This window comes from Ischnura elegans, chromosome 2 (assembly GCF_921293095.1).
Source record: "Ischnura elegans chromosome 2, ioIscEleg1.1, whole genome shotgun sequence".
Taxonomy (NCBI): domain Eukaryota; kingdom Metazoa; phylum Arthropoda; class Insecta; order Odonata; family Coenagrionidae; genus Ischnura; species Ischnura elegans.
Genome location: NC_060247.1, coordinates 137921819 through 137944824, shown reverse-complemented (window position 1 = coordinate 137944824; position 23006 = coordinate 137921819). Strand labels below are relative to the sequence as shown.

Sequence of the window (23006 nt, the reverse complement as noted above, 5' to 3'; positions counted from 1 at the left end):
ATGAGCAAAGTGCTTCTGGTCTTAATGTCGAAGACTTGATTGGTGAAGTCAGTGATCGAAATAGGCGTGTGCTCAATGTTCTTGTGTTTAATGTACCAGAAAGCCAGAGTAGAGATCTTGCAACTAGGGTTAACTACGACAGGAGCTGGATGCTTGAGCTCGGACATGCTATTAACTACACTTTGGATTTTGAAGATTAACTACACTTTGGATTTTGAAGTAACAAAACTGTACAGAATTGGAAGACCTAAAAAGGATAAAATCCGCCCATTGAAGCTGGTGTTCAAAACTCCAACCGAGGTCAAAGCCTTCCTCGATAAATTTGCTGATGCCAAGTTAAAGGGAGACGGAGGCAAATTTTCTACGGTTGGTGCCTCCAGGGATAGAACTGATCGGGAGCGCAAGCACTTGAGTTCTCTGAGAGATGAACTTGAGAGGCGGCTAAAGGACGGCGAGAAGGATCTCACTATCAAGTACAAGAACGGAGTGCCTACTATTGTCTCACTTCCAAAAAACGGTTAAACACCCCATGTAACAAGTCAGTTTGTGCCTACTATCAAAACGTGAATGGGCTACGGAGCAAACTCACTTTGCTAAAAGAATCAATTACCTCTAGTATTTATGAAATCATTATACTCACTGAAACAAACTTTTCTTCTGAAATTCTTACTTCCGAACTTGGTCTAAGTAACTATAATATTTTCCGCAAAGACAGATCTAATGAAACTAGTGCCAAGATGTCTGGGGCCGGTTTTCTTGTGGCTGTCCATAAAAGTCACTTATCTTCAATGGTCACGTCTTCAGTCACCAATGTTGAATCAGTCTTCGTATCTGCCTGCATCTATGGCGAGCCCATCTTGATCGGAGGAGTCTACATTCCCCCGCAATCCTCTAGTCAAATCGTTGCCAGCTTCTGTGACTCTGTGGAGGAGATCTACGCTTCTTGTGAACCAAATACCAAAATTGTCATTGCCGGGGACTTCAATCAACCCGATAATGATTGGACAGGTTCATCCCGTGTCGCTCCTAATAGTGCATCAGCTGTACGAAACATTTGGAATTTGGCTAACTACATAAATGTGTTCCAGCTCAACTCTGTTCTCAATACTCCTCCTGTGGAGTCCTCCTCGATCTCGTGTTTGCCTCTGATGCTGGTATTTGTGTTGTTGCCGCATCTGATCCCCTTCTAGCTCAGGAACCCTTTCACCCTGCTCTTGAATTCACTATACCGTTTGTCAGCTCACAAGTACCTAATCAAGATGTATTTATCCACGACTTTAGAAAGTGTAACGTTGCTGAAGTTCGGTGGTGGATTGAGTCATTGCAGTATCCTGATCCTGGGAGTCAAACAATTGAGGAGTTGTTTTTGCAATTCTGCTTGGAGCTTGGAAACTGTATCTGCACTAACTCCCCTCTGATGAGAAAATCTAGATCTAACTTCCCTCATTGGTTTTCACGTGATCTGAAGTCTCTCATAATCCATAAGAAAATCCTACACAAGAAATTAAAAAAAAGCATGTCAGATGTTGATTATCATGCCTTCAAGACTGCTAGAAGCCACTGCAAAGATCTTACTAGGGCATGCCTCAATAATTACCTGAGAAGAATTGACCTTGGAGTGAAGGACAACCCTAAGAGCTTTTGGGGTCATATGAAGACCCTTTGTCAGACCAACCCGATTCCTGGCAGACTCTACTTCGATGGGGTCTCGGTGGATGAGCCAAAGCTGATGAGTGAGCTGTTCTCCGACTACTTCTCGACTGTTTATGCACCTCCATCATCCAACCCTACTGAATATGAATATGAAACTGATGTTAATATCTCAACTCTGCTCGTGTCTGCACTTGAGGTAGAAGAAAAGCTTCTCTGTCTTGACTGTAATAAGGGTGCTGGGCCAGATAATATAACGCCTGCAATTCTGAAATCATGCAGCTCTGTCATCGCCCCTCATCTCTCTACCTACTTTAATCATTTCATGAAAAAAGGAATATTCCCTGATGTACTCAAACCAGGGTTTCTGGTGCCTGTTCACAAGTCTGGTAATGCGTGTGACGTGAAGAATTATAGACCTATTGTTATCCAATCTGCTGTCGCTAAAGTCTTCGAGAGTTTGGTGCTTGATGTACTGTCCTTCGCATTCAAGAATGTTGTCATATCTGAGCAGCATGGATGGAAGACTTACAGTTACCAATCTTTGCGTCTTCACTAATTATGTGTACTCTGCCTTTTCTCAGTATCACCAGGTCGATTGTATTTACTTGGACTTCGCAAAGGCGTTTGATAGAGTCAGTCATGATCATCTCATCTCCAAAATAAAGGCACTTGGTGTGTCAGGTCCTCTTCTTCAATGGTTCCGGAGCTACTTGACAGGACGAACTCTTCGTGTGAGGTTTGCTGCCCATGTCTCTGATTTTGTCGTCTATGTTACATCAGGAGTACCTCAGGGCTCACTCCTGGGACCATTCCTGTTTAGCCTCTTTGTTAAAGACATTGTACTGAACCTGTACATTATGTACCTGAACTGCAAGTTTTTACTCTTTGCTGATGATGTAAAGATTTTTCTGGAAGTGTCTTCAGCAAATGATCAGCTCACTCTCCAAATGGATTTGGACAGGATTAATGTGTGGTGTCGTGAGAACGATCTTCATCTGAACGCAGCCAAGTGCCAGGTGATGACCTTTGGCAGAACAAAACTTCTGCAATCCTTCGACTACCATCTTAATGGAACCCAGCTGAAGAGAGTTCATGTGATAAAGGACCTGGGTTTGTACTTCACTCCCAATATGGATCCTGGTGAACATATTGCCAGGGCTTGTGCGAAAGCTAACAGAGTTCTTGGCCTTGTCACCCGTGCTTCAAGAGGTGCTTTCACTCCTGGAACAATCAAAATCTTGTATGAGTCACTTGTTCGTCCCATCTTGGAGTACGGGTCTATAATACGGTCACCATATCAAATTGGACATTCAAACTCGCTCAACGCAGTCCAGGAGAGATTTCTCCAACTGATGGGAGTCAGAAGCGGCTTGGACTATCGTAACGTGAATACAAATGAGATCGCTCGTCAGCATGGCATTTCTTCCCTGTCTTCCAGGAGGTCAGTCATCGGCCTGGTTTTCCTTTTTAAACTTGTCAATGGACAAGTAGACTGCCCGGAGCTCTTGTTGATGATCGACTTCCATATCCCTCATCGGACTAGATCAACCCAGCTGTTCGCCAAGAAACTGCAACTTACTGCCTACGCCTACCACTGTACCATACCTCAACTCATGTGTTTGGGTAATGCTTCCCAATTAGAGTTCTTCGGACCATCCCTCCAGAATGTCAAAAGGCAGGCTCACAACTTTGTTTCTAGTCTGTTGCAGTATTAGTATTGAAATATACACTGTGTTGGATTCAGTCCTAGTGTTCTAGCAAATGTAATATAATGTTATATTATTTAAGTTATTTATTATTAAAACTATTTATCACTTGTTATTATACCCTATTATGGTTACTAATTGTCATAGTGTTTTTTGTATCGATATTCGTTATTGTTACTTATCATTATGGCTAGGTATTATCATTACTATTTGTTATTAAGTTATTTATTGTTGTTACTCATAATTATAATTATTCATTATTATTATTGTTATTATTAAATTATTCATCTTTTTAGTTATCAAATGTATTTTAGAAATTGTAACTCCTTTATCCGCCCTTAAATAAATTTGCGAAAAAGAAAAAAGTTAAAGAAGCATAAAAAATGGCCTGAAGGGAGACTAAATTAAATTAAAATTAAACTTATCAAACTGCTAATTTATTAGTCTCGGCAAATAGCCATAGCAGCAGCAAACTTGTTACATGTGATGATTGTTAATTAATTTTGTTCAGCCATAACAAATCATGAATGTAAAATGGTGTATGCCGTAAACAACAATTAAAATAAAAAAGAAAAAGGAGAAGTAAGAATTTCAGGGTCATTAGTTAATGGATTGTATATCCTTGATGAAGTGCCTGCAAATGATAATATCACCTTTGTTAATCCTCATTTGTCTAATGTAGTGGTTAACGCATGCAGAGAACAAGCTCTTCAATCTGTGGTTCCTTCTAATTCTAATAAAGTTGAAACTAATGTTGCCCTGTATCAACCTGAGTTGGTGATTTCAGCGAATTCTCCCGAACTTTGGCACAGAAGACTCGGTCATATCGGCCAAAAAGGTCTCTCTGGTATCAAGGATATGGTGACAGGTGTTAAACAGTCAGATAATGGAAGTAATGTCAATAATTGGGTTCCTAATGCTGAAGAAACCCCTGGTCAGAGCTTGAATTCTGATTCTTTAGCTAATCTTGATGACAATACAGTGCCTGAGCGTAGATATCCTACACGGATTCGAAACCCCAAGGTCATGCATGATTTTCATATGTACCATACTGAATTGTGTGAACTTGACATTCCTACTTCTGTTTCTGATGCACTTTCTCGGCCAGATGCTTGTAAGTGGAAGGAAGCAATGAATGATGAGTTGAAATCACTCCATGATAATGAAGCTTGGGTTCTGATTGATAAACCAACTAATGCATGTATTGTAAAATGTAAATGGGTTTTCAAAATTAAGAGTGGGTCTAATGGAAATCTGGTGAAATATAAAGCTAGGCTAGTAGCAAAAGGTTTTTCTCAGCAACCTGGTGTAGACTTTGAGGAAACGTATGCTCCAGTAGTGAGACGAGAAAACATAAGAATGCTCTTATCCATGGCTGCACTTAATGACTGGGACATTTTGCACTTAGATGTGAAAACTGCCTTTTTGAATGGAAAGCTAGACGAAACCATTTACATGTGCCAACCAGATGGCTTTATTGAGAAAGGGAATGAAGGAAAGGTCTGTCTTCTTCAGAAGGCTATTTATGGCCTTCGCCAGGCACCTAGAGCCTGGAATAAGACCATTCATAGCTCATTGATCAATCTTGGGTTGACTCAATGTAAAAGGGAACCGTGCATATATTTTAAGGTGAATGATAAATGTATCCTTATTGTAGCATTGTATGTAGATGACATGCTAATAATTAGCAATAATCAAGGTGAAACTGTTCAAATCAAAGAATCTCTGATGTCTCCTTATGAAATGCAAGATTTGGGTGAAGCTGAGTATTGTTTGGGTATGCGCATCAGGCGCGATAGACCCAATGGTCTTTTGATGTTAGATCAGACAAAGTATATTGAAGATCTACTCATGAAGTACAAAATGAGTGAATCAAATCCCGTTGGTACCCCAATTGAACCGAAGAGCAAGTTGAAGCCATTATCTAAGGGGGAGTCATCTCCTGATGTTCCATATCAACAACTGATTGGTGCTCTTTTGTATTTGTCTCTTTCTACTCGCCCAGATATTGCAAATACTGTAAATAGGTTAAGTCAGTTCAATACATGTTTCTCTCTTGAGCACTGGAATGTGTTAAAGAGGTTGCTCAGGTATCTGAAAGGAACAAAGGGCTTGTGTCTTGTGTATGGTAATGCCAAATTACCCCTGACTGGTTATGTTGATGCTGATTGGGGTGCGTGTGAAATGGACATACATTCTTATACTGCGGTTATGTATTTAGTCATGGAGGTACTGCTGTGTCATGGGCCAGTGTGAAGTGTTGCATTGTCAAGCACGGAGTCGGAATACATAGGGCTCACAGAAGCATTGTATTTAAATTCTGTTCTTTCTGAAATTTTTGACTGTCAAAACTGTCCTGTTCTCTACAATGACAATCAAAGTGCTAAAAACTTAGCCATCCATGATGTATATCACAGCAGAACTAAGCACATTGATATTAGATTTCATTTTATACGTGAAATGGTAAACAGTAAAAAGATTGACTCACAGTATGTCTGCACTGATGATATGATGGCTGATAAACTAACTCAAGGTACACCAAAACCTAAGCATTTCAAATGTGTTAAATTACTGGGACTGTCTCATGTTTAAGGGGGAGTGTTGTGGAATTTAAATATGTTGCTAAACATGTGACCTTCTTTTGTCCACTTCCCATTATCCCCTTCACTACTTGGTTTTAATGTGTTTTTTGTTTTTACCACACTACTACTTCCGGTTACCATTTTTATATGTGTCAATGTATTTTGTCGTGCTGCAATAAACTCTAGCAGTCCTATGGCATCCTGCGTCTTATTGCACTCCCAACAGTGAGCCCATAGCCACTACTTTGTTTGTAAAATTTACCATCGAACTTGAAATAATTTTGTGCCACACATATTTTGAGAAGGGTGGATAATTCGTCTTTCATTTTTTCTGCAATCTTGGCTGCCTCCAGGAGATCTATTGCTAGGCCAGTTTCTTCCTCTGGTGGCACACCAGTGAAAAGGTTGACGATATCAAAAGATACTAATCTTGAGTTTTTCGGAGGTATGATGTCTTTAATTTTGTCCACAAGATCAAGCAAATTTTTGATACCACGCTTAGACTTGAATGCGGTGTGCTGCGAGATCAGTTGAGTCCAGGGCTGGCCTTAGGGCGGGGCGACCGCCCCGCCCTAAGGCCAGCAAGATATTTGGTAGATAGATTTGCAAGATATTTGGTAGATTTACAGAAGTTATAATTGCTAGGAAATTAGCAAATGACGACAGCTGTCATCATCCCTGAGAGCACAAGACACGAGGTAGACAAATAAAATCTGTCTAATTTGAGTATATGGGTAACTTAACAGATGGAACTTTGTTGTAGACCACGAATATATGCAACGTATACTACGATTGCATAAATTCTATACCATTGCATACAAATGCCTCCACTGCACAAATGCTCAACTATCACCCACTGAATCAAATCCACTCATCTAGGAGCACAACGTACGATACGCATTCGCTCAGGTGGCAATAGCCGAAGCACAAACGCTCACTTCTGAAGGTTGGAGAATTGGAGGTGGGCTTTCATGCTCCAGCCATGGCCAGCTGAGTGCATTCGTATTGCTGGGCTCCTATCATGGTGATTGTTGTGAGCTTGCACAATGGAGGTTGCAATATGTAGAGTGGTAGTGGTGGGGGCTGCTGGTGCTATGATGCATCTAAAGGTCTGGTTTTGCTGGGGCGTCCCTGGGCTGCGTCCGACTGCCGCGGCCGGCCGTCACTGACTCATTCTATGTACTACACTTTGTAGTGGTATCTTCGAGGCTGCTCGGCCGTCACGTTCAACGGCTGGCCGCCGCGCCGACGTCTGCGGCCCGGCTGCTCGTGAACAGCAGTCGAGACGCAGACGTCGCTGCAGTCAGTCGTGCACTTGATCGTGAGCTGAGCGATGCCTACCAAATTTTCTGCCGGAGAAAAATGTTCCTGATAGAAGAAGGAAGGAAATATGCACCTCTTTACGACCATGAAAATTCTAACTTTAAATATTACGCGATAAAGTAGAATTCCTCGCCCGTGATTACATAGAAATTAGGGAAAAAGCGAGAAAATGTTTTCTTCTTATATTTATTAATAAGTTTACATCATTGGCACACACACATATTTCACTTCCTTTGCTCATATACAATGGGTCTGTCAATGCTCATGAGTCGAAGTACATGTTCCTGCGCCCATTTGAAGCTCCTTCTTTATTGATAAACTTCAATAAAAATGTCTCTTATTTCAAAACCTTTTGATCCAGCGAAGCCCCCAGTTCTTCCCGAAGGGCGATGTTTGCTGGTGGGTCTACATTAGTATCGAACTCATATTATGGCCGCTGTTGCTTCTGTAATACCTAACCATCTTTCAATAAATTATGCAGACAGCATGCTGCTGTTACACTGTTCTGCAAAATAAAGTTCAAAAAATGCCGGGCTACAAATTAGGGTGTTTCTGACTAATTTTGGGTCGCTGACTCCGAAAATGACCTCCATTTTTACGAGCAACCCCCCCATTAGGGAAAACTACCCCGTATCAAAACTTATGGCTTTTCAAGTGACTTTTACTAATGTTATCTGCTTCTGATTGAAAAAAACTGACGTTTTAAGGCAATCAGGGTCCCGAGAGAGGCAAACCAGACTGGGGTAGAAAAGAATTAGGGGGTGAAAATTGAAAAAAAAAATTAAAAAAACATTAAAATAACCATTTTACTTCGCTTTTTATTGCATATGATAGGGTAGCTAATGGATAATGTTTTAAGGGATGAATACACTGTTCATCCCCCGCCCCATTTTGTAATGGATTAATATATAATAAATAAAATGTAAGAGGGTAAGGGGGTATAAAGAGCTGCCACAAATATCTGGAATATAGGTTTCCTTTAAAAAAGTGGCATATCTAACAGCAACCGAAGGTAATTCGTGGCCGTAGTTCAGTAAAACTATCCTTAAACTTAAGTTAAACGCGTGGGCACCGCCTGCAGCGCTACGGTATAGCGCTGTTGCAGCGGTTCAGTACCTATTTGTGTTTACAGGGTTGTCTTCGACAAGTCGCTGAACAGCCTCCATTGGTCTGGATCATTAATAATCGCTAATGCCCTCATCAGCCTTCAGTATCATTGCAGAAAATCATATCATTTTCATCATCAGTTGAAAAAAATTGAGTGATGGTTGACTGTCTGCCTCTGTAATAAGAAACATTCACACTATCGGCCATAAGATTCCACTGCTGCAAGTGCGAGCCAAGAAGTTGTGGTTTACACTTAGGTGAGTCTAACTCTTGTATTAGATCACTCGGGACCTCTTGTGTTATGGGATGAGGTGCCCTTTTTGACTTGTCTGGGGTTCTTCCACATCAGGGCTGTAATCTTCATCTTGGTGGCTAGGACCAGCTTCCACTTACGGTGTAGTTACGTTCACTAAGACATCAGAATCATCGAAGGTGCTAGTAGCTTCATCTTTAGGGATGGGAATAGCATCACTATGCTTCACCGGCCGAAATGCTGATGGTAAATTCGGATAAATAAATAAATTGAGGATTATTTTTTTTAAACCCATAGTATCGGTTTGGCAAAAATAGCTATCCGTTTAACGGCAAGTGGGTTCAACTAAATCATTGGCACTCCGAAATTTAGGGAACGATTTCCCCAGTTTAGCCATTCACAAATCTTCTATGACAACCACTGCAACAAAATTAGTGCAGCCCACGATTTGTCTTGGTCACCAATTTTACACTCGAGATAAAGTTCATAAGATTTCCGCACAATTGCAGCCATAGCTTTCCTTTGGTCTTTAAACACTAAATAACTAGAGGTATTAGGGAATGAATTGGGATGATTTATGCAAGATCGCGGAACGATCGCGAGAAAACACTTTATCGCTTGCAAAATAACAAGCTAAATCGAACTTAAGCTAGAAATAACTTGGAAGACTATAACCCGACACCCAGGAAAGAGCGTGACATACTGAATAGACCTATAGTTTATATAATAGATGAACATCCGCAAGTGTGACTGCCAAGACTCATGAAGACACCTTAAAACGTGTCGAATTGTGTCCAAACGTGTGGTTAGTAACTCTTACAGTGCAATCCCCAATTTTTACCAATATATTTACAATGTATTTCCCAACGTTTTCGAATGTATTTAATGGAAAGGTCTCAGCTCTTCCTTTAAGGAGGACAACGAAGTCAAATCATGAGCCCCCAAAACGCTGTTACAATAACATTTTGACAAATATGATTTGTGTCCAGATTTTTTTGGCAGCTCATTAAACCACCTCCTATACTCACTCGTACACCCCCCTTACCCTCTTAAATTTTATTCTTTATTAATCCTTCACAAAATGGGGAGGGATTGAACAGTGTATTCATCCCTTTAAAAACTTTCCATTAGCTACCATATCGTATGCAATAAAAAGCGAAGAAAAATGGTTATTTCCATGTTTTTTAATTTTTTTTTTTCAATTTTCACCCCCTAAATCTTTTTTACCCCAGTCAAGTTTCAGTGGCGTCTTGCCCATAAGGACTCTCGGACGCCGCCCCTCCCAAAGATTTGAAAAAGGAAAAAAATAAATACCCATTAATTTATAATTATACATCTAAGTAATCGAAGTTTTTTTTCAATCGCATGCATCGAGATAGTACGAAAAATACGAAAAAAAATAGCGCGAAAAGTTCGTATTTGTAGCCGCGGGGCGCTGGCCAGAACGTCCCAATCCATCCCAATGCAGATATATGGAGAGTGGTAGTGGTGGGGGCTGATGGTGCTATGACGCGTCTAAGGCTGTGCCTTATGGGAGTCTTGGGACGTCGTCCGGACATGCGCAGAGCGACGAGTGTTTTGGCATCGCTGCGCCGGCCGGAGCGGCGGGCGTATAATCTGGCACCTGCTTGGTGTTGCCATAGAATAGGCTCCTACGGAAACAGAATGGTCTCTGTTCTGGGTGTAGTCATACGATTTTAATTTTAAATTACTGTTAAGTATTGCTAAAGAAAATAAATTATTTCATTATGCTTGCATTTTCGGGCGTTCGAATCCCGGAACACATAAAATCCGACCAGTTAAAGACCGTATTTGACGCAGGAAAACTATTCTCGAGTATTTGCCACAGTTCCACAATGTAGTCCTAACTTCCCGATGATTAGAAATGCGGTACCTATTCTTCAGATAAATTTATCAAAAGACCTGCAGTATTGGAAAAAATCAGGTAATATTTTCCAGTACTGATTAATAATTTAGGAAATAGGTGCGTGCGTGATAGTGTGAAGGATTGAACAGGATTTAACCCGTAAAACGTGACTTTAAATAGAGGAATTCAATGAATGTCAAGAAGTGCCGCGTGCAATGCACCTTTTGTGTACAGTTTCATCATTTTTCTAGCCGCCCTTGTCCTATTACGTAGTTCATGTTCACCTAATTCCTCATCGGCAGGGCGGTAGCTGTCTGACGGAAAATGTCCACTTGTGTCTGATTTAAGGGGCTTCGAAGAGTTTATATGAGTGCGGAGATCCCTACAGCTCCCATCTGTGGCTTAGAGCCGTCTTCTTTTACGTTCCAGAATTTATTTTCTATTTTATCATGGCAATGATTTCGAAGGCACGGTTATTCCAAGTGCGACCCGTTGGCGTTTCGTGTGTTTACCACATGTGAATCTTAGACTCGAGGAGATGGTAGTTACGTCTATCGTTTGCTTGAATGCCTTAACTGACCTTAAATTCGTCCCTCAGCTGAATCAGGATTTGTGGACCACGGCTTCTATAACTCTTGAGTCGTCCTAATAGTAACGGCAAGACTCTCGGAAAGAACGGAGTGAAATGAGTTCAGACATCATTTTCGAGGAGTTAACTGTGCGTACTTGCAGATTAAGAAGTTTCTTAGTGCTGTGTGTACATTCAAGAAGGTAATTTAGAATTCATCAACTGTGCTCCTTTTTGTTTTCAATGAAAGTGTAGTTTAATAGGGAAAAATTGTCCCAATTCTGTGTGGAGGCACCTTGTTCTCCTTGATCGTATTTTTCGTTGGCCTACATTGTGTCTCCCCTTGTTTATTAAGTAAACCCAATCATAAGAGTCCTTTTCTTTTTTAAAGGCTAAAAGTATTAGTACCTCGCGACCCCCCCCCCCCCTTGAATTTTACTGTATCGGACACTGATCAACATTGAAACGAATAAACACATTTACTACAAGCACGATAAAAGAAGATAGACTTAGTGCCCTTGCCAAGTGTTCAATCGAAAAAAAATTGTTGCCCGGAGCTGATTTCAACGAACGTGTAATGAATCACTTTGCTGTACAAAGGAAAACAAGGATGGACTTATGCTACCAGCAATATAACTAACGGCAGGTAAGTAGAGTATTTCAGATTTGGTGAAAAATGTGTGAGAAATGTTTAATTATTGATTTGAAATCATACAGTATTCAAGAAACAACGACAACACAGCAATCGAAGGTTACACCTGCCATAACGTCAAATCGCGCGCATTCTGAAAGTGTTTCTTGCCTGGTGGAGGTCGTTGACACTCCCTTCCTACTCAGGTGTTACAAGTGTCATTGCTTCCTAAATCATTGCAAATATTGTATAGATTTGACAAATAACGCATTATGATTGCAAAAACGAAAAAGAAGTCTATTACGGTCATATCCGCGCGAAAAATGTAGGCGCTAAAACGAAAAGTTAAGTATTTTCGTTTGTATTGGTAAAATATCGCAGCAAATATATTTTTATTCTTCAAGATCATTCATAAGTCAATCGAGAGTCCGGACTAAGCTGATCCGTATGACCGAGAGTCTACTGCATTTAGTATTTATTAATCAAGCTTTATTAGGGAAACTAAGTATTTTTGTTGAAAAAACGGAACATATGGTATCACAAAATTTAATACATAATTTGCCTTAAAAAACTCAATAAAATACACAAAATATTAAAAATGTGTAAAAAAAAACTCCTGTGTGGAGTGAGCCCCCCCATCATTTGACTCGGGACCATCCACCATAGATTCTCCTCCAAAGCCTCAGAGAAATATATACGAAATATTTATAACTAATGGACATCAAATTAATATCGTCGGGATTGAAGGACGAAGGATTAATAAAGGCAAGACACAGACGAAAATATATTTCATTTGAGTATTTAATTTACATGGATCGATTTCAATTTTATTTGGGTTGAACAATTGTCGTGTTCCACCGTTTCTTCAGCGCATTCCATGCCGAGCCCAGGAGGCCGCGCTTTCGGCTCGTTATCCTGTTTAATGTGGGGATTCCCCTTCCGGTCCCCTTCGGTTCCGGTCAGGCCTATACCACGCACCCCCGAGGTCAGAGTAGGGCCGTGACCCTCCTCTGGCCCCGTTCATTCTCACTCACTCCACAGCTTGCTGACTGAGGTACGCATGGCCTCCTTTAATACTAGTATTAAAGAAGGTCATGCAGGAACCACTCGTGGAAGATGTCATCCATCGAGAAGTCACCTCCAGCCATCAGGCTGCGCTCGAAAGACCCATGGCCCCTCTCAACCAGCGGCTGAAAGTGGTGATAGGACTCCGAGCCCTCACCGCGGCCATCGTGGGGGACAGGTAGAAGCTCCGCCTCTCCTTCGTCTTCTATGTCCCCCAGGTAGCCCTCCTCCGAGATTTCGCTGGACGCATCCAGCGAAATCTCGGAGGGATCATCTCCCTCCACAACTCCCTCCATCACTGCTTCAGCCAGGACCGTCACCTCCTCCTCCGTCTCCTCCTCCTCCTGGCGTCCGCAGCAGCAAAGAATGCAGCCCATTTTTTCTCTTAGAAATGGCTTAAAGATAGCAAGTCCACAACTAAGCAGCTAAAAAGGGCAAATGAGGAACCCGAGAAGTGGTCTCCATGGAAGTCCCATTGTTGCTCAGCGCCAGAGCCTTGAACATCTCATCCATGCTAACGAATGAAGGGTACTTGAAATCAATTGTTTCCTCCGTCGTGATTGAGATTTTAGAGTAATCATAAGATTAATAAAGTTGAAAAGAGACATGGTATGATACAATAATTAATCCTTTGAATCGAAAATTATTTCGATTTCAAATTGAAATCCCTCGTTTTTATTGATTTTTTAAATTTATTCTCATGTGAGATATCAGAAGCTGGTTCAATTTAACTTTGAATGAAGGTATATCAGTTATTATTGCTAGCGGAGGAAATTAACCATAAAGAAGTGGTTTGGTTACTCACATATTATATATTTAAATATAGCGAGGTGGAAATTGCCATTACCTCGCAAAACAAAAAGTCGTAATACCTACTTCGACATTGAAGTGCAGTAGTCCATACGTCCTTCCCCAACCTGATTATTTCATATTGGAACAAGTAGAGCTCCTTCCGCATAGATATTGGATTTCCCCCAGTGACGCACCGACATCATTGTAGGCTTGGGACACTGCTCAATATAGGCCCTACCCACTATCAGAAATTTATCCCATTCATTTTTTAAATGCAGAGAAAACTGGAAAAAAAAATTGGAATATAAGTGGAATTTTCGAAGTGGTGCGACCTTTGGAAGTTCCTCTGTGCTATAAGTTCTATTATCATGATATTTGAATTTAGATCATTAAATATGTAGGTAAATAAAAACAGTTCTAGGTCCGGATAATAATTAAAGGCGAATTTTTGAGTTTGGTTACCAATTGGTAAGAAGCATTTGTGGAAAACCCCGTGCGAGCTACTTCGTAGAAAACGTTTGTGTGGAAGTCGAAGGGAAGCGATACTCAACAGTGCAAAGAACCCTTCCAAAGATCGAGGCAATAAAGCAATAAGCGGCATTTCTAAACAGGGAGAGTTATGAAACGAGTACAGAACTTCATTAACGCTAGATAAGCATCATAACACGGTAGTTGGGTTTTCCGGTGCAATAGGGATTGTGGTGGAGCCCTTCATTACGAGCGCCGTCACCAAGGTCAGCACCTGGTTGAGGTCATTGCCCTGGGACCCTGAGGTCCCTGCCGCTGCCGCCAGGGTACGCGGAAGATAGCGCCAGCAAGGCGCCGCGAGGGGGAGACGCTTACGAGAGGGGAATAGAGAAGGACTATCTCGCGTGAGAGACATTAAACAAGTGTATCGCTTACCATCGCAATAAACGTGGTCGCAAATACTTTAGTGTGTTGATTGAGGCGAGGTTAATATCGCAACCCTAACCTTCCCCTTAGTGGTGACCCCCGGCGCGAATTATTTTCTCGAAAAAAAAACTTTTTTCGAACCATGTGCGCGACCACGCCGAGTTCCGTTAGCCATGCCGCCGACATCGCGCGAATCCTTGGCCATCAAGTCTCTAAGTTAATATTTTTATTGTGATCCTGTGCTATGTGCGTGTGTAAATAGTTTTCCTTATTTTGTGTTTATGATATTGTGTTTGTGAAGATGCCCGATCCACCAGCATCGCAACCCGGCGCGGACCGCATCGCCGTTCGAGCACCACCATTTTGGCCGGAGGAGCCTTCTCTATGGTTTTCCCAGCTAGAAGGACAATTTTATCTTGCTGGCGTCAAGGAGGACGAAACCAAATTTTGGTTCGTGGTTTCGCAGCTAGATCACCGCTACGCTCAAGAGGTAAAAGACATTATATCGTGCCCTCCGACCTCTGATAAGTACAATACTTTAAAAAGTGAATTAATTAAAAGACTCTCCGCATCGCAGGAGCATAAATTAAAACTCCTCTTGGAGCATGAGGAGATGGGGGATAGGAAACCATCCCAGTTTTTGAGACATTTGCGGGATTTAGCGGGTAACTCCGTCACGGACGATTTCCTAAGATCGCTGTGGCTTTCACGTCTACCGAGCCATTTGCACGCTATTTTAGCGGCTCACGATGCCCCAGACCTCAACGCCCTTGGGTCCTTAGCGGACCGCATAAACGAAGTGGTCCCTCGTGCAACGCCTCCCCCTTCCCTCAGTGTAAGTGAAGTTACCCCCACCTCCCAAACCTGTGCCGCAGGCTGTTCGCAGATAATGGCCTCCCTCATCGCCAGAATGGACGAGCTCACCCGGCAGGTAGGCGCACTCTCCGTCTCGGGGCACCCTCATTATCGCCGTCACAGATCCCGTTCCCGCTCCCGAAAAGGTGCCTCACGCCCTACGTCACCAGGCCCTCGCGACCCGAATGTCTGCTGGTACCACTGGCGCTTCGGCAAGGACGCTCACAAGTGCATTCCCCCCTGCTCCTACACTCCGGAAAACATCCCGGGCAGGTTGTAAATGCGGCTGCCGACCCTTGCCCTTCTTCCAGCCGCCTTTTCATGACCGACGTGTGCACTAAGGTGCAATTCCTGGTGGACACCGGAGCGGACCTATCAGTGTATCCGCGCTCATATCTAAAAGGACCACGGACGCGGACAGATTATCAATTGTTCGCCGCGAACGACTCAATTATTCACACTTACGGCTGGGAAACTTTAAATTTGAATTTTAACCTTCGTCGTGACTTCACTTGGCGTTTTGTGGTTGCCGACGTATCGAAGCCAATCATTGGCGTCGACTTTTTAACTCATTTTGGACTTTTGGTGGACGTGAGAAACGCCAAACTTATCGATGAAACCACCTCACTGCATGCCATCGGCAGCATCGGCGTCCACTCCGGGGACCAAATAAAAGCGGTTGTTGATGAGTCCCGTTTCCACACCCTTTTGTCCCGTTTCCCGGAGATTACTCGCCCGGCAGGAACCCCCGGGAAGACAAAACATTCAACCGTGCACTTCATACGCACCACTCCCGGCCAGCCCGTATGCAGTAAACCCCGACGCCTGGCCTCGGATAAGCTCGAAGCAGCCAAGAGGGAATTCGAGTTGATGGTGCGAATGGGTACCGCCCGCCGTTCAGACAGCAGCTGGTCGTCAGCCCTCCACCTCGTCCCGAAAAAAGGTAACGAGTGGCGCCCCTGCGGTGACTACCGCGCTTTGAACGCCCGCACTATACCCGATTGTTACCCCGTCCCTCACATAGAGGACTTTTCCTCTTCCCTTAGTGGAGCCCGAATTTTTTCAACTATAGATTTAGTAAGGGCATATAACCAGATTCCTGTGCACAAGGAAGATATTCCCAAAACCGCCATCACCACACCCTTTGGACTTTTTGAATTTCCTTTTATGTCATATGGACTCCGCAATGCGGCGCAAACATTCCAAAGGTTTATTGACGAGGTGCTCAGAGGCCTAGATTTCACTTACGCCTATCTGGACGACATTTTGATCGCCTCTAAAGACGAGGACGAGCACGAGCGCCACCTAAGCGAACTTTTCCTTAGGCTTAGTGATTACGGTGTCGTTATCAATCCCTCCAAGTGTGTTTTTGGTGTGTCACAAGTGACATTTTTAGGTTATAGCGTAAGTGTTGACGGTACAAAGCCATTAAAAGACAAGGTTAGTGCCATTCAAGAATTTCCTGAGCCGGTGACTATCAAACAGTTACGTCAGTTTTTGGGTATGGTCAACTTTTATAGACGTTTCCTACCCAACGCGGCGTCATTACAGGCGCCACTCAATGATTTATTACGTGGTGGAGTGCGAGGAAATGACGAGATCACATGGACGCCCGAATTGCGCCTCTCATTTCAAAATTGCAAAGACGCCCTCTCCAACTTTGCCCTCCTCGCCCACCCAGTTCCCTCCCTCCCCCTAGGCCTTTTCACCGACGCCTCGGATTTTACCCTGGGGGCAGTTCTGCAACAACAGACAGACACCGGCTGGAAACCCTTGGGTTTCTTCTCTAAAAAACTCAATGCTGCAGAAAAGAAGTATAGCCCATACGATAGGGAATTATTGGCCATTTACCGTGGAGTTCGCTACTTCCGACATATGCTCGAAGGGCGAACTTTCACGATTTTCACGGACCACAAACCATTAACATATGCATTTAAACAAAAGTCCGACAAGTGCTCACCCCGGCAATTCCGCTACCTTGACTTGATAGGCCAATTTTCTACGGATATCCGTCATGTAGCGGGGGCCGACAATGTCGTTGCGGACGCCTTGTCCCGAATTGAGGAAGTGACTCGTGGTATTGATTTTGAGGCACTAGGCCGTTCCCAGGAGACTGACGAGGAACTGGCCTCCCTTATCAAATCTGAAACAACTTTAATTCTCAAGAAAGTGCCAATCCCCGGGGGCAGTGTACATTTAATGTGTGATACATCTACCTCAAACATTAGACCATATGTCACACCAGCTTTCCGTCGCCAAGCATTCGACTCGATACACAACCTTTCACACCCTGGAGTGAGAGCCACCACCAAATTAATGACAACTCGTTTTGTGTGCCCATCAATCAAAAAAGATTGCCGCCAGTGGGCTCGTTCCTGCATCCCCTGCCAGCGATCTAAAATCACACGGCACGTCTCCTCACCTCTTTCTAATTTCTCTCTGCCAGGAAGGAGATTTGAACATATACACATAGATCTTGTTGGTCCCCTCCCCATCTGCCGTGGTTACCGCTACTGCCTCACCTGTGTAGACCGTTTTACACGGTGGCCTGAGGCCATTCCTGTCGAGGACATCTCCGCCGAAACTGTGGCACGTGCCTTCCTTCGGGATTGGTTGTCCCGCTTCGGCATGCCTCAGAGAATTACCACGGACCAAGGCAGGCAATTTGAGAGTGCCCTTTTCCGCCAGCTGTCCAATATAGCCGGTGCAGTCCACTTGAGAACATCAGCATACCATCCGGCAGCAAACGGTATGGTGGAGCGCTTCCACCGCCAATTGAAATCTGCCATCCGCTGCCACCAAACGCAGCAGTGGGTGGATGTACTGCCGGCAATCCTCTTGGGTTTCCGATCTGCGCTGAAGGAGGATATTCAAGCCACCCCAGCGGAGCTCGTATACGGCGAACCACTAAGACTTCCAGGCGAGTTCCTCTCCCCAACCAGTGGCCCCACCCCCAACGCCACCTATTTCACCTCCCAGCTCCGGGAGCACTTTCGAGGCCTAAGCCCTCGACCAGCAGCACGCCATGGCACACGGCATGCCTTCATCTTTAAGGACCTGCCATCAACATCTCACGTTTTTGTGCGTCATGACGCAAGTCACGGTGCCCTTCAGGCCCCTTACAACGGTCCATACAAGGTCCTACAGCGGGATGGTAAAACTTACAAAGTGCGTTTGCCAAACCGCGATGCGAACATTGCCATTGACCGTTTGAAACCTGCCTACATCACCTCCGAGGAGCCAATCATCCCTGAGGAGAGGAGTGAAATCCTCATTCCGACCACCAGGAGGCAGCCTTCAACCCAGGTGTTGCCATCTACCAGCATCCCTCCAGCTGATGGGCCAACTCCTGCACCCGCAGCTCCAGGGGCAGAATATACGCTGCCCAGTGGCCGCCCTAAGAGGCGTGTCCGTTTCCCGCAGCATCTGCTGGACTACCACCTCTAACCTTCTCCAATTTTTTTTCTCCTCCACATATTGACCAATTTTCTGCTTTCTCTTTCTTTTTCCTTTTTTTTTCTTCTCCACGCTAGGGTTACTCACTGCCAGGGGGGTGATGTGGTGGAGCCCTTCATAACGAGCGCCGTCACCAAGGTCAGCACCTGGTTGAGGTCATTGCCCTGGGACCCTGAGGTCCCTGCCGCTGCCGCCAGGGTACGCGGAAGATAGCGCCAGCAAGGCGCCGCGAGGGGGAGACGCTTACGAGAGGGGAATAGAGAAGGACTATCTCGCGTGAGAGACATTAAACAAGTGTATCGCTTACCATCGCAATAAACGTGGTCGCAAATACTTTAGTGTGTTGATTGAGGCGAGGTTAATATCGCAACCCTAACCTTTCCCTTCAGGGATTACCGCGGTCGGCAGGGTAGTGCCCGCCGACAGTGGTCACAAATCGAAAAAAGCTGGCCAAAATTAATAACGTCGTAATTTTACCTAAAATAGCAACAAAAGTGGAAGTCCCTTGCTGATTTTGATCGTCTGAATCTTATTTTGGCATTATTTTTACGATATCTCTTCATGTTAACATTTTTTGAGCTGTTATTATTTAAACAATTTTTAGAAAATCTCGTTATAGACGTCATTGCCATTGGCGATAACTTGGTGTTCATGGAAGGCTTAAAACTGTATAAATTTAAGGTAAAAGATGTATAAATTGTAGTTAAAACCCATTACAGAATTTACGACATCAAATTGGTGAGATTCGAACCCGCGACCATCAGCAATGTCAGTGAGATACCAAAATCGGATAAAATACTCACACTCACTCAGTTTTGTCTTCCAAGTATTTGATAAGTCACATTAGATGAAATAAAATGACTGATATTTAGAAAATTGAGGAAATTAATGATGGAATTGCAATAAAATCGCTTTCATGTAGGTATCTCAAAAAACGAATTTTAAGAATCGTCTTCCGATGTCACCCCATCGGACTCATCGTCGCTCTGCGAATCATTTAAAATTAGCAAATTTTCACCTCACCTGATAGGCCGACCTCATTGTTTTGTAACTCCTGTTGTAATTAAAATGTATGATTCAGATATTTAAAGGAGTCTTCGAAAGATATCTTCATAATTTAACATTGTTGAGGATTTTCTTGTACGCTGCTCTCGGAATTTCCTCAAGTCTATGTTCCTGGCCTCCAATGCTTCCTCCGCTAAAACTTCAAATGTAAGAAAGGATTCTTTGGATATTGCTGTTCCTTGTATCAGCACTTTATGCACCATGAGTAGCATATAATACCAACCACAATCGATGTACAGCTCAGCTATTCCCATGCAATACTAGCTGAAGGCTTCATTATTTATCTCATTGGCGCAGGATAGAGATTTTAATACCACTGAAGGTCTATGGATAAGTCTTTCATCGATACCTGTCGTTAAAATTGCAAATCACATAAATAATTACATTTCATACACATGAAGCATTTGTTCTTAGATTTTTTAAACTTATGGAAACGGTTCCAATATTTCTTACTTATTGACTATAATTTTATATTTACACGTAATTTCATCTCATCTTAAATGAAATCCTGAATTAAAACTCCACTTTAAAAAATATGATGATTGAGATTTAAGAACGATTATTTTTACACGCTGCATATATTCGCCGACAATATATGCGCGGTAGTCAATTACACTCACTAGATGTGAGAGGGAGATATTGATATACTTCTGAAGGGAACTTCATTTCCCTCTGCAGCCAGCTTTTGAACGTCTCTTTGAAATGCACATCTGTCCTCGAGCTTTGATTCCATTTTCTCAGGTATTTCGGGAAAACATTCTTCGCGTAAAACGCGTCAGAATATTTTTGGTATGTTTGATTTCATTCTGTCGAAATCTTGTTTTCAAATATTCCACGACATATTCCTTCTTCTTCGCTTATGAATATTCTTTTCTCTCTGTATTTGTATCGTACACCGCAAGGTACGAAAACATTTGCGGCACCCATAAATCAAATTTAACAGGTGTACTTACGGCTGAAACGATGAATGTGATTTCTAAAAGTTGTCTATTTTTAACCAATAATAAACCGGAAATTATGAGTTGACATTGAATAAAAGACATACAAGCTCATATAGACTTGCCTCTGAGTTTCCGGCGTATCCTGAAATTTGCGTGCCAAACATTGGCAAACCAAGTGCTTTAATTATCTGGACAGGAGAAGTTTCTCGAGTTAGCCGTTTTACCAAAGTTCGGAGCACAGCACTTGTTCAATAAGAAATTCATTAAATAAAACTGAGTGGGAAATATTCACCACATCCATGCAGTGAATCTGGTGACGGAGGCGGTCATCCTCATTCCGTTATTATATGAGAAAAAATGCACTTGCAAGATGCACGCTTCCCTGGTGGGTTTAGACGAATTTTTCCCTCCGAATTCCATCCTATCTATGTCTATGGGTTGTTTGAATGATCCTGTGAACAATCCATGGCATTATGGATCATTTATTACTCTTCGCGCCAAGACCTTATTTCGGAATAACGTGCTGACAACGCTGTACAGCATGTAAAGGATCTCTTCTCCATAAAAATATGGAGAAAGTTTTGCAGAGAAAAGCATCTTGTGGTTACTGTAAGGTTCTCGCATAGTGGCTGAAGTAGTTGCTTTTGATCACACATACGTTTTCTCATTAAGAGCATTGAAACCGGCCCTCATTGGTTTCATGAATATTTGAAAGTGAGTGCACAAATGAGAAGTGTGCATACGATAGGCGTGAAGCACTTGATGTATGTAATCTTACAGGATGTAGAATTATGCTGAGTATACACCATGCGGGTTCGACCACCGATACAAAAATATTTTAGCGATAATGCCATTCGGTCTTCCGCAGGCCGCCGGCCAGCCGCCTTCATCGGAGCGGTGCACCGGTCAACTTAAAACCCTCTACATGTCGGATAGGCAAGTATAGGCAAGATTTTTTTCTCCCTCTTGTTGTACATACTTTTCCCAAGGATTCAGCATAGGAATCTTTGAGGAGCACGGAGGAGCACAAAACTATACCGACACATTTGACTAAAAATAGGCCCAAAAATAGCTAACATTACAAATAATTAAATATTTATATAAGCAATTCTGAAACGAACAAAAAATACTATGATATTGTGAAAAAATATGCAAACTTATGGAATTAAAATTGACAGATGAACCCCATGAAATTAAAATAGTCATTTATTAAGTTTAATTACCCTAAAATCGACTATTTCTACGCCTCGGGCGTTTTAGGCTGAACATACCCATGTTTGACGGGTTACACAAGTCAACACAATAATCACACAGACCAATAAGGTAAGAAATATTGTAGGCCATATCTTGTAGAATCCGAATATATAATTCAAAACTTCCTCTTAAAAAGTCGAAAACATGACTTTTGGCCAGCTTTTTTCGATTTGAGACCACTGTGCAGCGCTCCGCCACACGTGTGCCCTTTTCAGCGTTTGAGCTGATGGCAGCTACATAAGGCCTTGAAGAGTAGGGATAGCAGAATATGTGAGTTTATAGTTGTTAGAATTGGGTTTTCGAAGAATTAATATGTAATGTTTTGCAGCCGCCCGCTAACCGAGACAAGAATCTGACTAGCCTGAGAAATCGTTGAGTCCATCATATGTCTTATGAAGGAAATCGTTACGTGCCCTTGGAAAAATTGAAACAATAAGACTAATATGGAATGCTAAATGTATGTAGTGTACGTAAGTGTAGACTACTTTCATTTCGTCTCACTTTTAGCGAATTATCCTCGACTTCAGCTAAGACTGAACAAATGTTCGCATATAACCACCGCGTTGGGCGGTTGGACATTCACGCACATAACTTGATAGGAGAGGCGGGGTGGCCAATTGGGGCAAGATTTTTCAATTGATAACTAAAGTTGACACTTTATTTTATAATGTGGAGCTATAAACACTTCGTGAAGCAAGGTGAAAAACATAGAGTTTTTCTCTACATTATGTTAAAAATACACGAAAAATAGGACATTTTATTTGTTTAAATAAATGTTTTAAAAATTATCGCTAGAATAAAAACTTTCACTTTACATGATTGTAAAAATGTTCATTATTATTTTAGAATGATTTTGATTCAGGCATATTGAAACATAACGCAACAGTAGCAAAAAACATAAGTCAATTTTTTGAAAAAATGGGAAAAAAAATTTGAGATCATTTTTCATTAAATTGATATACCTCTTCTGCTTTAAAAAAATGAGTTAAAAATA

The 23006-nt window shown here is 42.5% G+C and overlaps 1 protein-coding gene across 1 annotated transcript; it reads left to right on the top strand.

The window, feature by feature from the left end:
- The first annotated feature begins 14742 nt into the window (after window positions 1-14742).
- Window positions 14743-15576, top strand: LOC124153271. Its single transcript, XM_046526369.1, has one exon. It carries the CDS (start codon window positions 14743-14745, stop codon window positions 15574-15576), a length of 834 nt encoding a protein of 277 aa, XP_046382325.1.
- The last annotated feature ends 7430 nt before the right edge of the window (window positions 15577-23006 follow it).